The sequence below is a fragment of the Notamacropus eugenii genome, chromosome 1, assembly GCF_028372415.1.
Source record: "Notamacropus eugenii isolate mMacEug1 chromosome 1, mMacEug1.pri_v2, whole genome shotgun sequence".
Taxonomy (NCBI): domain Eukaryota; kingdom Metazoa; phylum Chordata; class Mammalia; order Diprotodontia; family Macropodidae; genus Notamacropus; species Notamacropus eugenii.
Genome location: NC_092872.1, coordinates 91257940 through 91272377, shown reverse-complemented (window position 1 = coordinate 91272377; position 14438 = coordinate 91257940). Strand labels below are relative to the sequence as shown.

At 41.9% G+C, this 14438-nt stretch overlaps 1 protein-coding gene and 1 non-coding gene across 2 annotated transcripts in view; one reads left to right on the top strand and one right to left on the bottom strand.

The window, feature by feature from the left end:
• The window catches only part of LOC140504695 (uncharacterized), a 179634-nt gene that overhangs the window by 60021 nt on the left and 105175 nt on the right, over nt 1-14438 (top strand). The window contains exons 24-31 of the mRNA XM_072610020.1: nt 664-844; nt 1415-1570; nt 2658-2788; nt 5139-5297; nt 6271-6451; nt 9521-9732; nt 11915-12103; nt 13422-13561. Coding sequence (XP_072466121.1) covers nt 664-844; nt 1415-1570; nt 2658-2788; nt 5139-5297; nt 6271-6451; nt 9521-9732; nt 11915-12103; nt 13422-13561 — 1349 coding nt within the window. The remainder of the gene's footprint in view (nt 1-663; nt 845-1414; nt 1571-2657; nt 2789-5138; nt 5298-6270; nt 6452-9520; nt 9733-11914; nt 12104-13421; nt 13562-14438) is intronic.
• LOC140521751 (U6 spliceosomal RNA) lies at nt 5859-5965 on the bottom strand. The gene has a single exon (XR_011973053.1). It is a non-coding gene; the product is annotated as a U6 spliceosomal RNA (small nuclear RNA).

The following is a 14438-nucleotide window of genomic DNA, read 5'->3' as shown; positions in this document are numbered from 1 at the left end:
AGCCATCAGTTAGGAAAGGAAACCCCAGGCCAGAAGTTCTGGGGGTAAAAGGGGTGAATAATGATTTCTGATCTAGGCAGGAAGATGACTGGAGAGGGAAGGTTTGTCTCAAAGCCACAATAACCTCCCATTTAATGAACTTGGGGACCTGCCTAATAATTAGACCCTAATTAATTGATCATCTTTGTCAGTTATGGACTTGTAGAATGTTTGAACTAGAAATGTCATCTGACCAATGAGGAAACTGAGGCTCAGAGAAATCAAACAAGTTAATGAGGCAATTGGCATGAAAATTCAAATCTTTTACATTTCAATTCAATGTTCTTTCCATGACAGAACACTGTTATTTTTCAGAAATCACAGGATTATTGGAGTTCTACTTAGGGAGTCCATTTGTATCTGTCTAGAGTCAATGGTCACCGCCCCTGTCTGCCCCCACTGCTTCCTTTTGCCCTCTGCATCTCTGAACTCAGTCCATGCGATCATCTCTGAGAAAACCCTCCCAGAGAGAGAATCTCTTAAAAGCGAAGCAAGAAGGGCACTAGGATATAGAAGAAGAGTTAATTAGATCCCCCTCAACCCCTAGTATTTCATTTCTATTAGATTTAATAGTCTAACTTTTAAAAAGGGACAAGGGACATGAACACAGGTGCTTTATTTCAGGGGCTGAGTGACGTGCAGACCTCCAGGGGGGAACAGAGATACGAGACTCAGCTGGAAGCAAAACTGATCAGACGAGGCAGCCCTGTCATTCTCATGGGCAACATCACCAAACAAGCGGGCAGGAAGATGACATTCTCTGTGTCTCTGATGAATGTGCTCAAGGACAAAGCCTTCTTGTCAGGTAAGGAGGAAGGAACAAGCCTCTGTCCCTGTAGCCTTGTATATTGTGAATTCCTTCCCATTCTTTCTTCTTCCTTCTAGTCCCCTTCCCCCACTCTACTCTGATTCTGTTCCCCACCCCTGCCACAAGCCTCATAGAAGTGCAAAATGTTTTGGGGTGAAAGGGACTTTAAAGATCTTCTAGTCTAATTTCCTCACTTCACAGATGAGGAAATGTAAACTCAGAGGGATGGAGTTATTTGTTCAAGGTCATGCAGTTAATTGGTGGCAGAGCTTGGAATAAGAACCCAGGTGTCTTAACTCCCAGTGACTGCCACCATCTTTCTTGATGTTCACTGAGAACAAAGCTAGGCCATTGAGTTCATTCCTCCCATCCTTCCCTCAGTCTCAAATCCTGTTCTTTCTCTACGCCTCTGACTGGCCCCAGATCTGTCTTCCATATCTCTTCCCCCTACCTTTTCTTAAGTCCATTCAGAGATCATGCCCTTGGCTACTGTTTCACCCCTGGGCCTGGTATTCCACTGATTGACTCTACTTCTTCCAGTCACCTGGTGGACCTTTCTCTCTACAGCAATCCTGGAGAAGAAGGTAGAGGATGGACTTCAGTTGTATGCACTGGAAGGAGAGGTTTACCTGCCAGATATCCTGGGTTTCCATGCTATTGGCCTGTTGCAGCAAAGAGGGAGCCTCTGGACCAATGCCCTAAGGATAAAATATGGGCTCCTAGGTATTGTACCATTTTGTCAGTGTCACATTTCCCTGAAATGTTGGACTGGAGCCTTGGACCTGTCTACACCAGTTGCGCAACATAACTATTCAGGAAGCTAATGTTCTTTGAGTTCTCTATTGAGAAATAGGTCATAGAGTTTGATCTAGATGGGACCTTAGAGGTCATTGAGTCCAATTCTTTCATTTAACAGATGAGGAAACCGAGGTACAGAGAAATGAAATGACTTGCCCAAAGTCACATGCATAGTCAGTTGATAAGTATCTGAGGTAGAATTTGAACTCAAGCTTTCCTGACTCCAAGACCAGTAATCTGCCCTCTGCTCTCTGTTACCTCAATGAAAGGGGACTTCTGTATTTCTTTCTGAAAACTGACTGATAACATAGGGCATGAGACCCTTTCCTGTCTCTGATATCTAATTTCCTCTTTGCTGCCAGTAACTAAGAGGAAAAAAAGCATGGTAGTTCTCTCTCAAAGATGCTACCCTTTAAGTTTTGACTTCCAGTAGCAGGAAGGCAAAGGACACTTGAAAGAAAGTGATGTGAACTCAGAGCTGTAGTTTCTACCTTGAAATTAGTTGAAATTCAGACAAGACAGACAGATGCACAAATCCTAGGCTTAGAGTAAGAAAAACTTAAATTTGGGATCTGATTCTATTACTTTTTGACCTCAGACAATATGCCTTAAGAAGGAAAAGTCATTTCCATCCCATAACTAGGTGGAAATGTTACCTCTACTTCAATGGAGGTATTACAGGATCATAGATTTAGAGCTGGAGAAGACCTTTGTGAACATCTAGTCCAATTCTCACATTTTACAGATGAGGAAACTGAGGCACCAGATAAATGTTGTGATTTGGCCAAAGGCTTTATGCAGCAGAACCAGGATTTGAACACATCTTCTCTGATTCCAAATCCAACTCTCTTTCCACTGTACCATGTCATGACCCTCTCTTGAGACTCATTCAATATTAAAGAAGGGATAGTTTTCTGGGGCTGTGGGCATCCTGTGCTCTCCTATCCCAGGAGCTGGGCTGTGTGTTTGCCTGGTAGGAGAAGGGCAGGTCTTTCTGTGTTGACCGGCATAGGAGAGGCCAAGCACCTCCAGCAGGAATGCAATGCCGGCCAGAAGCTCAAAGTGGAGAATCGCCTGGAGGTGTACAAGCTGGACCTTGGGCACGAGTTTCATTGCACTCAGGTGCCCACGTACAACCACAAGGTAGGTGGCTGAGTAGGATAGATGTCTGTATTAAGCTCTAGTCTGCCTTTACTGTTGCCCTGGGAATGAGACTATAAAGGGGGTTCTATTGATCTATTTTCCTAATTCACAGTTGTTGCCATGATCGTATATCATAGATAGGAGCTCTAACTTCCTTTATAATTTGCTTTGGAGGGAAGTCAAATGAATCCAATGTTTAAGGCCAGACTTCTTTACAACAGTAATCCACACAATCGTTTTCTGTGCCCCTTGACATTCATTCATTCAGTCATTCCAGGAGCATTTATTAAGTGATTCAGGATCCTCACTACGGTCCAAAAACTCCTCCCTGGCCAGATCCCACCAGAGAGACTAAATTGAAGGAGAGTAGGTTTAGGTGTGCCCAGCAGTTGCAGGAAACAAAGAAAGCATTATTTCTTGTTTGGTTGGCTGGGTTACCCAGCCAGCTGCTGCTGCCTACCTAGCTGCTGAGAGAGACCAAAAGACTGGGTTCTCCTTCTCTCCACTTGTTTCCCCTTCTTGTGAGTGATCTCTCATGACACTAAGCTCTACTGGCCAGAACATGGACCTTTGTGTTCACATCTAGTGAAGGGAAAAGCATTTTAGGAAGGACATTGACAAACTGGAATACATCCAGAGGAAGGGCCACAAAGAAAAAGAGGGCTCTAGGAACCATAACATAAAAGGATCGATGGAAGGAACTAGGAATGTTTTCCTTGAAGAAGAGAAAGCTTGGGTGGCAGTGGGGAGAGATGACAGTTGTCTTCTAGAAATGGAAAGGAATTGGAAGGGGTAGGAGATGTTTTCAGTGTAGCTCTACAGGCAGAACTAGGACCAAGAGTTGGAAGTTCCAAGGAGGTTGATTTCTAAGATAATCATAAGAAACAGCTTCCTAAAGGAGTCAACAATGGAATGGCCATCTCTATGATCAAGCAAAAAGTTCTCTGACTTTGAAAGTATTCTGGCAGAAGAATAAATATGTGTGAGAGATGTTGTAGAGGGAATGTTCAAAAGAATCCTAGGTTTGACATTGGAGCAGGCCTTACGTATAATTTGATCTAACCTCCTCATTTTACGTTTAAGGAAACCAAATCCTAGAGAGTTTTAAGTGACTTTCCCAAGGTCACTGAGAAGTAGTAAGACTAGGTTTTGAATGCAGGTCCTCAAAAGCCAAATCCACCAGTGTGGATTAGATGACCTCTGAGTTTCTTCCAGTTCTGAGATTCTATGGGTTCTCATAACTTCTTTCTCCCAACTTTGTACTTAATTATTAAGTAAAGTTCCCTAAAGGGTGTGTAAATCATCTCAGTTTATATTTTGACAGAATCACAAAATTTAGAGGTAGAAGGGACCCAAGTACCTATTGAGTCCAAATCATATCCAAAAGAAAAGAAATCCTCACTTTCATCTACTCAACAAGTCATCATCCTTCCTCTGCTTGAATACTTCCATTGAAAAGGAACCAACCAGTTCTCAAGGAAGCCCAGTCTACTTCTGGATCATTCCACTTAGGTTTTTCTGGACATCCAGTCCAAATTTGCCATTTTGTGACTTCTACCTATTGCCTCTGGCTCTGTCTTCTGCCAAACAGAACAGATTCCCTCTCTCCTCCCTTTCAGATTCATATACTTGAATATAGTCTTATCGTTCCTCACTAAACTCCTGGTTCCTTCAACTAGACCTTGTATATTATGGACCCAACATCTTTCACCATCCTGATTGCCCTCCTTGCAAGCTCCTCAACTTACAATACTCTTAAATGGTGTTGCCGATTGAATACAATATTCCAGATGTGGTCTGATTCTCAAAGAAGTTTTATTTTAGTTCCTACTCCCTCCATTTTTTTCTATTATTCCATACCCCCATTTCCCAAGCTTTCAACTTCTTTCAAGGAGTGGCCTCCTTTAAAAAAAGGTGGGTCTTGACAGAGATGAACAATGCGACGTTCATTTCTGGATTGGAGTGATTCATGAACTTATTTTGCTTGGTTATGCATATTTGTTATGAGACTTTTCTTTTTCTTCCTTCCTCCCCTTCCAATGTATGGGTAGGTATGAGGAAGAAAAAAGAAATGTTTATTAATTGAAAAAAAAATGGGCTGACAGAGGAGAGAGGGAGATAAGAAGAAAAGGGAGAAAGGTCTGATTAAGTATTATGTAGTATAGAGTCGTGGAGATGGAGTTGATTCAACTAGCTCTTAGTGTAGAGAACTGTGCTAGGCGCTGGAGAAGATGCAAAGTATTGATAAGACAAGGCTCTGTATCCCAGAAGCTCATAGCCTTACAGAGATGATATTTAATGGGCTAGTCTAACCTTGGGGAGTCAATGTTGTGGGATCTATGTCCACCAGGTTCAACTGCAGCATGAGGAGAGCATGTCCCGCCTCCATTCCATGTTGGAAGTGAGTTATGGGAAACACTGGGATGAGCTCAACAACAAAAGGAAGCTCCGAATTAGTCAGACTTTCAAGAATGACTCTGGCCCAGCCCTGAGTAACTACTTCATGGAGGTAAGCCCTGCCGACTCTTCCTGAGGCTGTTGAAATGCAGTGTAGGGGTGGCAAAGCACAATGAATAGAAGGGGAAATTGAGATATGTCTAAGTCACAGAGACCTATAATTATTGGAGAATTCAAGCCATCATTTAGTGTAGCCCCTGCCTCCAGACAGGACCATAGATGGTGATATGGATTCCTGCTGGCTGGAAACTTGATGACCAACAGAGCTGATGGCCGGAGAGCACTTGTTCCCTATCACAAAGAGATAGTGTGATTTGGTGAAGAAATGCTAGATGAGTGCTAGATCTGGAGTCAGGAAGACTTGGGTTCAAATCCCACCACAAGCACTTGACTAGCATGTGTGAGCCCAAGCAAGTCATTTAACCTCTCTGGGCCTCAGTTTCCTCATTTATAAAAATGAGAGGATTGGATTTGATGACCTCTAAGGTTCCTACTAGCTTTAAAACTTTTTTTGGTGGTCCCTAATTGCCAAAGTTAAGGACCCATGTTCTTTTTTTTTTTTTTTTTTTTTTTTTTAGTGTTTATAACTTTATCCTTAGACTCTTTTATTTATAAATATATGGAATGCTTCACAAACATGTATGTCACCCTTGTGCAAGGGCCATGTTAATGTCCTCTGTATCATTCCAGTTTTAGTATATGTGCTGTCAAAGTGAGCACAAGGACCCTTGTTCTTAACCTTTTTTATGTCTTTTTTTGCTGTCTGATGAGGCCTATGCACCCCTTCTCAGAATAATGGTTTTAAATGTGTAAGATAAATAAGTAAGATTGCCAAAAAAACCAAAAAAAAACCAACCCAGTTATACTGAAATGCATTCATCAATTTTTTTTTTTAATTCATACATCTAGGTCATAAACCTCTGCTTTAAAGCTATGATCCAATAATTTCATTACCACTATGGGTCCTGTCCTTCAGAGGAGTGCTGAGGATGCCATCAGCCACCACATGTCCTTTGTTTTCCCAGTTCCTGCTGCAGGTGCCTGAGAGGCAAGTGGATTACCGAACACAGCTCCAACATTCCAGTTTCTCCCAGGGCCACGTGGAGAGCAGCACTCATCTGAAGGTGCAGTATAATGGTCGCCTGCCCTTCGTGGCTGGATTTCAGTGGAAGGACATGTCTCGAGGTCTTCAATGGAAATGGGAAGGTGAGCAGTTGCTGGACAGCCCCAGTCTCTTGGGGTAGCATTTGGCATCCTTGGAGAATTGGCATGAGGGGGCTCCCTCTGAGACATCTTTCTGAAGAGACCTCAACAGGGCTCCATTGGTGACCCAAAGAAGGTTAATGTCATAATTGGATGAGTTCTTGGGAACCAGCGTAGTCCTAGATGCTAAAGCAGGATATAAACAACTGTAAGACACAATTCTTGACCACTAGAGGCTTCTATTCTAGTTGGGCAAAGGGAGTGGTAGAGGAACAAAGCTATGGAAATTACAGTTGTGTTCAAGGAAGGTAGTAAAGTGCTGATAAATGTTTAACAACAAAGCCCACAGTGCACTTTTAAGTTTAATCTGCATCACTGCATTTCTCCTATCACTTTCATAAGTCTAGACAATCAACAGAACAATAAATCAAACTCTGATTTGAGATTAAAATGCTCACACTTAAAATTTAACATTCGGCTCTTGATGGTCAAGCTAGCTGGCTTCAGCACACCCCTAAAGAAAAATGGATATTGATACAGACTAAAAAGTTGGCCAAGATTACTGTAGGCCTTGTCACTGTGGTGTAAGTGGCTGAACGGTTGGGTCCAAGTCCTTTGTCATATGCTAACTTTATGAACGTGGGCAAATCAGTCACTTTCTCAGTGCCTCAGGTTTAAGTGGTGCAGTGGATAGATTACCAGGTCTAGAGTCAGGAAGACTCACCTTCCTGAGTTCAAATCTGGCCTCAGAAACTTACTAGCTATGTTACCTTGAGAAAGTCATTTAACCCTCTTTGCCTCAGTTTCCTCACCTGTAAAATGAGCTGGAGAAGGAAATGGCAAACCAATCCAGTATCCTTGCCAAGAAAACCTCAAATGGATTCACAAAGTTGGACATGATTGAAAAACAACTCAACAATTCCTTGAAGGCAGGAATTATTTCTTGCTTTTTTTGTGTGTTCCTAACACTCAGCTAAGTTTCTGGTCAGTATGATACCTGCAGTAGCCTCTGTGCATATGCATGCATATTTCCAGGGTAAATTTGCAAAATATAAATGCTGTTCCTCAAAGATGAAACCAAAATATGTATTCAGATACCAGAAAGTCAATTCCACCATGTAAGTTTGTACACATTACCAATAAAGGCAGCACCCCCATCCTCAAGCCTTCCTTCCATCAGGCTCACTAACAAGTTCCCTTAGGAAAAATCACTCCCTCTTTCACTCATGCTAGCTGCTGTGCTCTGCTGGCTCTCTCTCAGCTCTGCCTTACTCTCTGTCCCTGCTCCACCCTTCCTGTTCCACCCATTCAGCAAGCTCCTCCCACCATATGCTTCATGTGGGTCAAGCTGTGACCTGGGCCAAAGCTCAAAGCAGGTCACATGGGCCTATTAAGGGGCAAGGAAGATCTTCAACTTCCCTTACCATTATACCATGATAAGTCTCACTATGTGGGGAAACTCTCAAGGGAATGAATTGAAAAGAAAGGTCAAGTCAGAGAAGGTACAACCCTTTTTTCATTTAAATCCCTACTACCATTCAGGAAATAACTTTATAGGAGCTAACCAAAACCAATATTCCAGTGGATCTGTGATCTCATTGATGTGGATCATCCTTCTAATGATGCACATCCCCACATATCCATTCCTGCTCATTCAATGGGACTCTTACTCATATTTTTTCTATAAGTTTGCCAAGTGAGCCTTCTTAGCAATCTGGGGGCCACCTTCAATTTCTCTTGATATTACAAGGATACCAGTGGTGCGCATCGACTGTCTTTTGCTTCCCAATGCCCAGCCATCTCCTCTGTAGTCTCCTCACCAAAAATTGTCATTTTCCTTTCCTTTCCTTTCCCCTTCTAAGTCTAGAACCATGAGCCATGATCAAATCAACTCTGCCATTGTTTCTGGATAGGATGTATCAATCTACTTTTTGGTCCCACTCACTATCCTTGTGACTTTCCAAACCAAAATACTTATCCTTGACCATCATTTCCCTATGTGTACTATTTCCCTTATTAAAATATAAGCTATTGACATCACCAACATAGGAATTTGTTTTTCCTTGATTGTGTATGGTTGTTGTTAGAGTTTTGTTTTGCTTTTTTTCCCATGGAAGGGTAAGAGCAGAAGGGAGAGAAAAAAGATTTTGTTAAGTTAAAAAATTAAATTTAAATTAAATTAAATTTAAATTACATTTAAAAAAGTTTACTTAAAAACATAAGCTTCTGGAGAACAAGGGCTGTCTTTCATTTTGTATTTCTATCTCTAAGACTTACACAATGCTTGGTACATGGTAAGTGGTTTTATTCATTTATTTAATCAGTACTTTTCTTTTAATATATGACCAACTCATCTTCTTTTTCCATTCATTCATTTCTTTGATGTTATCCTTTTCTCCAGTTTTTCTCCAGTTTTTTGTCCTTGTTTGTAACATGTTACAGCCAACTCATACCCGTCCATCAATGTCTGGATGATAATCACTTTTACTTCTTCAGAGACTCTAGCGTTCTGTGACTCACAGTCAGTTAACAACACTGGTAGAATATTGGTATTAGGCTATTGTTACCAGATCATGTTGAAAGTTTACTCCTGTGGCCTCATGTTCCTGCTCCTTCCCAGCCCCTTGTCTTGATCAGGTTTGTAGCTTCAGCAGAAAGTAGAATTTGGATACAGTAGCAAAGCAATATATATGTGTGCCTGCATATGTGTCTGTCTGTCTGTCTGTATATATATATATATAATTTCATTGATCCTCACAATGACTCTGTGAAGTAGATGCTATTATCCCCATTTTACAGATGAGGAGATTGGGGCAGACAGAGGTTAAGTGACTTATCCTGGGTTACCCAGCTAATAAGTATCTAACGCAGGATTTGAGCTTAGAGCTTCCTTGATTCCAAGTTGATTCCACTTGATTCCAATACTCTAGGAGTGTTTGGGACCTGGGCAGCTTCTCTGCCTTACTTTTTATCCCTTGACAAAGGAACTCAGTATTTATAGAAGCTTCTGGTCCTGTGGCTTCCATTTGTCATGTCCTTCCCTCCCTCTTTTCTCTTCCCATCCTCAAATAGGCGCATTGAACTTGGATACCCCATGGCTGCAGTTGTCCCTGGCTCACAGACTGCACCAACCTCACCGTGCTATGTACCAGACCGCTTGGGAGCTGACAACAGGAAAAGCCCTGTCCATCAAGAACCTGGTAGTGGAGCTGTCATGCAAAGACAAAATTCGAGACAAAGAAGGGAAGATTCATATTTACACGCCAACCACCACCTACCTTAGAGTGAGTCCAAGGGCATCTTTCAGTGGTCAGGTGTATCATAAGCACTCGAGAAATACCTTTATACCAATGTAATTAATATGTATATATGTGTATATATGTGTATGTGTATGTTTATGTGTGTATATAATACACACACATATATAAATATACTTATATATTTAGAAATGCCTATTGAATTAAGATATATAGAGACATGATTTACACACACACAAATCAAACGTATGTACGTACATGTGTGTGTACCTGCTTTGCTCAGCATGCCAGAACCCTTATACGTAGGTCTCTCCTTGGTCATCTGGCCTCTGGTCCTTGTCAATGTCTTGCAATCTGGTCCTGGGAGGCTAGATTCATTATAATTCAGGGACCCTGATTTTGCATCAGTAATCAACCTGATGAAATCCATCAATCTTGGTGAAACGGTTGAATATTTCCAAAAATATTACTTGCTCAGATTAATGGAAGAGGAAATAAAATACTTAAATAACCGTATTTCAGAAAAAGAAATTGAACAAGCCATCAATGAACTCCCTAAGAAAAAATCTTCAGGGCCAAATGGATTTACAAGTGAATTCTATCAAACGTGTGTGTGTATGTGTGTGTATGTGTGTGTACATGTGTACATATACACATACATATGCATTTACTGAGTATAGCACTATGCTGACTTACTCTGAGCAAATTGCTTTATCCTTCTAGGTCTCGAGATACTGATGACTGACCTATATACGTAGCCCTTTAAAACTTGTAAAGCTTTTAAAGAATCTAGTGAAGGGGCTAGGTTACATAGTATTATTTCCATTTTACAGATCCAGAACCTAAAATTCAGAGAGGATAAGTCCATGGTCCCCCAATTAGTAAGCATCCAAAGTAAAATTGGAAAGCAGGCTCTCTTGACTCTTTATAACCCTTTCCATTACCCAAAGCTATGTTTAAGCTTCCTCTCTCTCTCTAAAATCCCAGAGTTTTGTTATCCTATGAGTCCTTGTGTGCAGAGGGTGTGTGTATATGTGTGTGTGTGTGTGTGTGTATGTGTCTGTCTGTCTGTGTGTGTATGTGTGTGTGTGTGTGTGTATGAGATCAAGAATGAAAAAAAAATCTCCCTGCCTCCTTACAGTATCTCCCTTGAAGAGGCCTCCCATTCCCCCTCCCTTTGCTTGCTTGAAGCTGTTCTGATGCAGAGTCTATCCCAAGCTGCAGTTGGGTTTTGGTGATAGGAAGAGGAAATGCCATTTCTGTTCTTTCATTGGTTTTGATTTGATTTGAACTAGGGTCCTCAGATGCCAGCTCCAACACTCTAGACCTAATGATCTTTAAGTTTCTTATAACTATGAGATTTTTTTTTGAATTGTACATCCTATAACAATTGTCCCAAAAGGAGAGTCTTCCTATGTGGTGTAGTTTGAGTCATTCCAAGTGGCATAGTGGGTAAAGTGTTGGCCTTAGATGCAGGGAACCCCAAGTTCCAATTTTGCCTCAGATGCTTGTTAGCTATGTGACTCTGGGAAAGTCACTTCTCTCAGTCTCAGTTTCCTTATCTGTAAGATAGGGATAATAATAACACCTACCTCCCAGGCTTACTGTGGGAGTAAAAATGAGATCATATTTGTGAAGTTCTTTGCAAACCTTAAAGGACAATACATGTTAACATTTGCCCTTACTGACCCACTCCCAATGCCTGAGATTTCCATGATTAGAGTTTTCTTTGGATCTTTCTATGAGGGTTTTTAGTATTCCAGTTTACTATATAAATGAAGATATTCTTGGGAAGGGTAATACTTTCAGTCTTTATCAAGTAGCCTCTTGGGGGATATTACAAGGGCCAGCTCAGAGCAAGGTCCTGTAAGGATAGGACATGGGCAGAGGGAAAAGTGGGATAAGAATGGAAAGACAGAAAAGATTCTAATCTTCATCTGCTTCACAATATTGCCTCAGCCCAGCTTTGTTTAAGGGGAGGTTCCTCATGGTCATCAAATCTGTCTTTGGTTTCGTGCCTGACTTGGGACCAGTGGGGTTTTTTCTCCTTGGTGCTTTGTTTCCAGCTTCTTGATAGTGTAGGCTGGATTGGCCTTCTTTACCCATCACTCCTAATGCTAGAGAAGAGAAATAACCTTTTCCAGTTGGGCTCTGAAAGTTGGTGCCATTCTCCTCTACAAGGAGACCAATGTACTTGCCTCATTTACAGGCCTCCACATTGATTACCTGGGACCAGAGTGTTCTCCGAAGCCAGGGTGAGCTGGTGACCACCTGGAGTCCCCTGGTTCAGATCAAAGCTCACCTAGAGAATCGTCGAGACAAGAAGCTCTTCCATTGTTGGCTGAAGGGTCCCAAGCAGGGACTGAACTTGACTTCTGCTTACAGACACACAGAGCAGGTAAGAACATGGTCCCCCAATTCTGTTTATGGAATTAAGCTGAGAGAGCCCTGTCCTTCTTCTGTAGGGCCCTGAGGCCCTACAGAAATCAGAAGTGTCACAGACTCTTCTGATGCCCAATAATTCTGCCACCTGGAAATATGATACTCAACTGCAGAATCCTTGGGGTGGTCATTGTGCACTGGCTCCTTTTCCCCAGCTGACCCTGAGACCTGGTCCTGGGAGGCCAGACTCAGTCCTGTTCAGGGACTCTGGGTTAGCATCATCAATCAACCAAACAAGCATTCATTAAATTCTTATTCTGTGCTAGGCTAAGTGCTAGGGATACAAACAAAGGCAGAAACAGTCCCTACCCTCAAGGACTTTGCCTTGTAATAGAGGAAACCATATGTAACTAATTAGATGTGTGCAAGATACACATACACACACACATACGCACACATACATACACATGTACATAAAAACAACAGTCCCTGCCCTGAAGGGGCTCACAGTGAAATAGGGATACAACATGTAAATAAATAGGTATATACTATGTACATACATACACACATATATACATTCATGCGTATATACATATATACACGCATACATATATAGTCCCTCCTTTGGGAACCTTTGCATTGTAATGGACGAGACAACATGCAAATAGGTATACATAAAAGTCATACATATTTGTACATATACATTCATACATACTGTTTGTCCTTCATTCTCAAAGAGGACCATGACATCAGGAAGATGATTCCATGACTTGCAAGTGAATCGGATTTAAGTGAGGCAGGACTGTGCGAAGTCACCAGCCTCACTTTTTCCTCTGGAGCCATCTGGGTCCAGTGGCAAGATGTAGATTAGAACAACTGGATATGGCCCCCATTCATACATGCAGATATATACACACATGGTCCTTCTTTTGGGAACCTTGCATTGTAGCAGTAAAGACAACATGTAAACAATTAGGCACACACAATAGTCACATATGTATACATGCATATACACATGCATACACATACATGTATGTATAAACATATACATACAGACACACATAGTCCCTCCTTTGGGGACCTTGCAAATTAATGGCAGAGACTGCATGCAAATAATTAGGTATATGAAAGTTATACATATATGTACACAAATGATATCAACCTCTGAAAGTCATAGAATGGGGGTAGCTGTTCTTCCTATGTGGGATCCTCAAGGGTTTAAGGCATAATCAGCACCTGAATTATTTGACCCTTACTTCCCCTCAGTACAGGCTAGATTTGTGACCCTTTCTCTTCTCATTCTTAAATCCTTGACTTTGTATTTTCCTTTGCAGCCCACAAAGACCACTGTGTTAATAATGGCCCTGTGGACTGATTCCAAAAGCCAGTCCACTGTACTGCACCTGGAGGGCCAGTTGGAGGAGCTGAAGAGAGAGAGTCTTCTGTACCAGAAACGAGGAAGCCTCCAGCTCAGGTCCACACATTGCCAGCAGCCAGTCTTGATTTCCCTTCCCAACCCATCCTCCCCTCAAGAGGTGTCTGGGAAACAAAATCAAGGAAACCTGCCTTGCTTTCCCACAAAAGAAGGAGAAGTAGCTCACTGAGGGAGTTGCTTTTTTCAAGAATGCAGAGTGGAGTTGTGTGGAGGGCCAGGGGCAGTAGCTAAGCCATATTTGCAGTCCTTCGTTTAGTCAGCCCATGTTTATTAAACATTACTATGTGCTAGTAATGTTAAGCATGGGAATACAAAAGAAAATAACAAACAGTCCTTGGCTTTAAGGAACTTGCAACCCACAGTTAAGTGGAGACAACACACAGACAACTATGTACATGCAAGATGTCTATGTCTGTGTCTATGTCTATATCTATATAGTATAAATGGGATGTCATTTCCAAGGAAAGGCATCAGTAGTAGGCAATAGGGATATGGGAAAAGGCCCCTGGCAGAAGGTGGGATTTGAGCTGAAGGAAACCAGGGAAGCAGGTGCAGAGGTGAGGAGGGAGAGTATTCTAAGCAAAGGAACATTCTAAGCAAATGTCTGTGAAAAGACATGGACTCTGGAAATGAGGTCCTCTATGTAAGGAACATGCAAGAAGGTCACTGCTACTGGATTATAGAACCCTTCCCCAGCTACCCTCCATGGTTACCCCATATGGTTCTTTTGTTCTCATAACAATGCAGCATAATCCCAGGTTCCCTTTGAGTCATAGACTCAGTCACGTGTCTCAGAGGCTGCTCTTGGGGACTGTGACCTCCTCTGAGATGTGGAGCAAAACGTTGAGAGAATTTGTTTCTAAATCTTTTCGGTGCCTTTGACCTGGTGCCTGGAATCTATGTCTTCTCTGCTGCA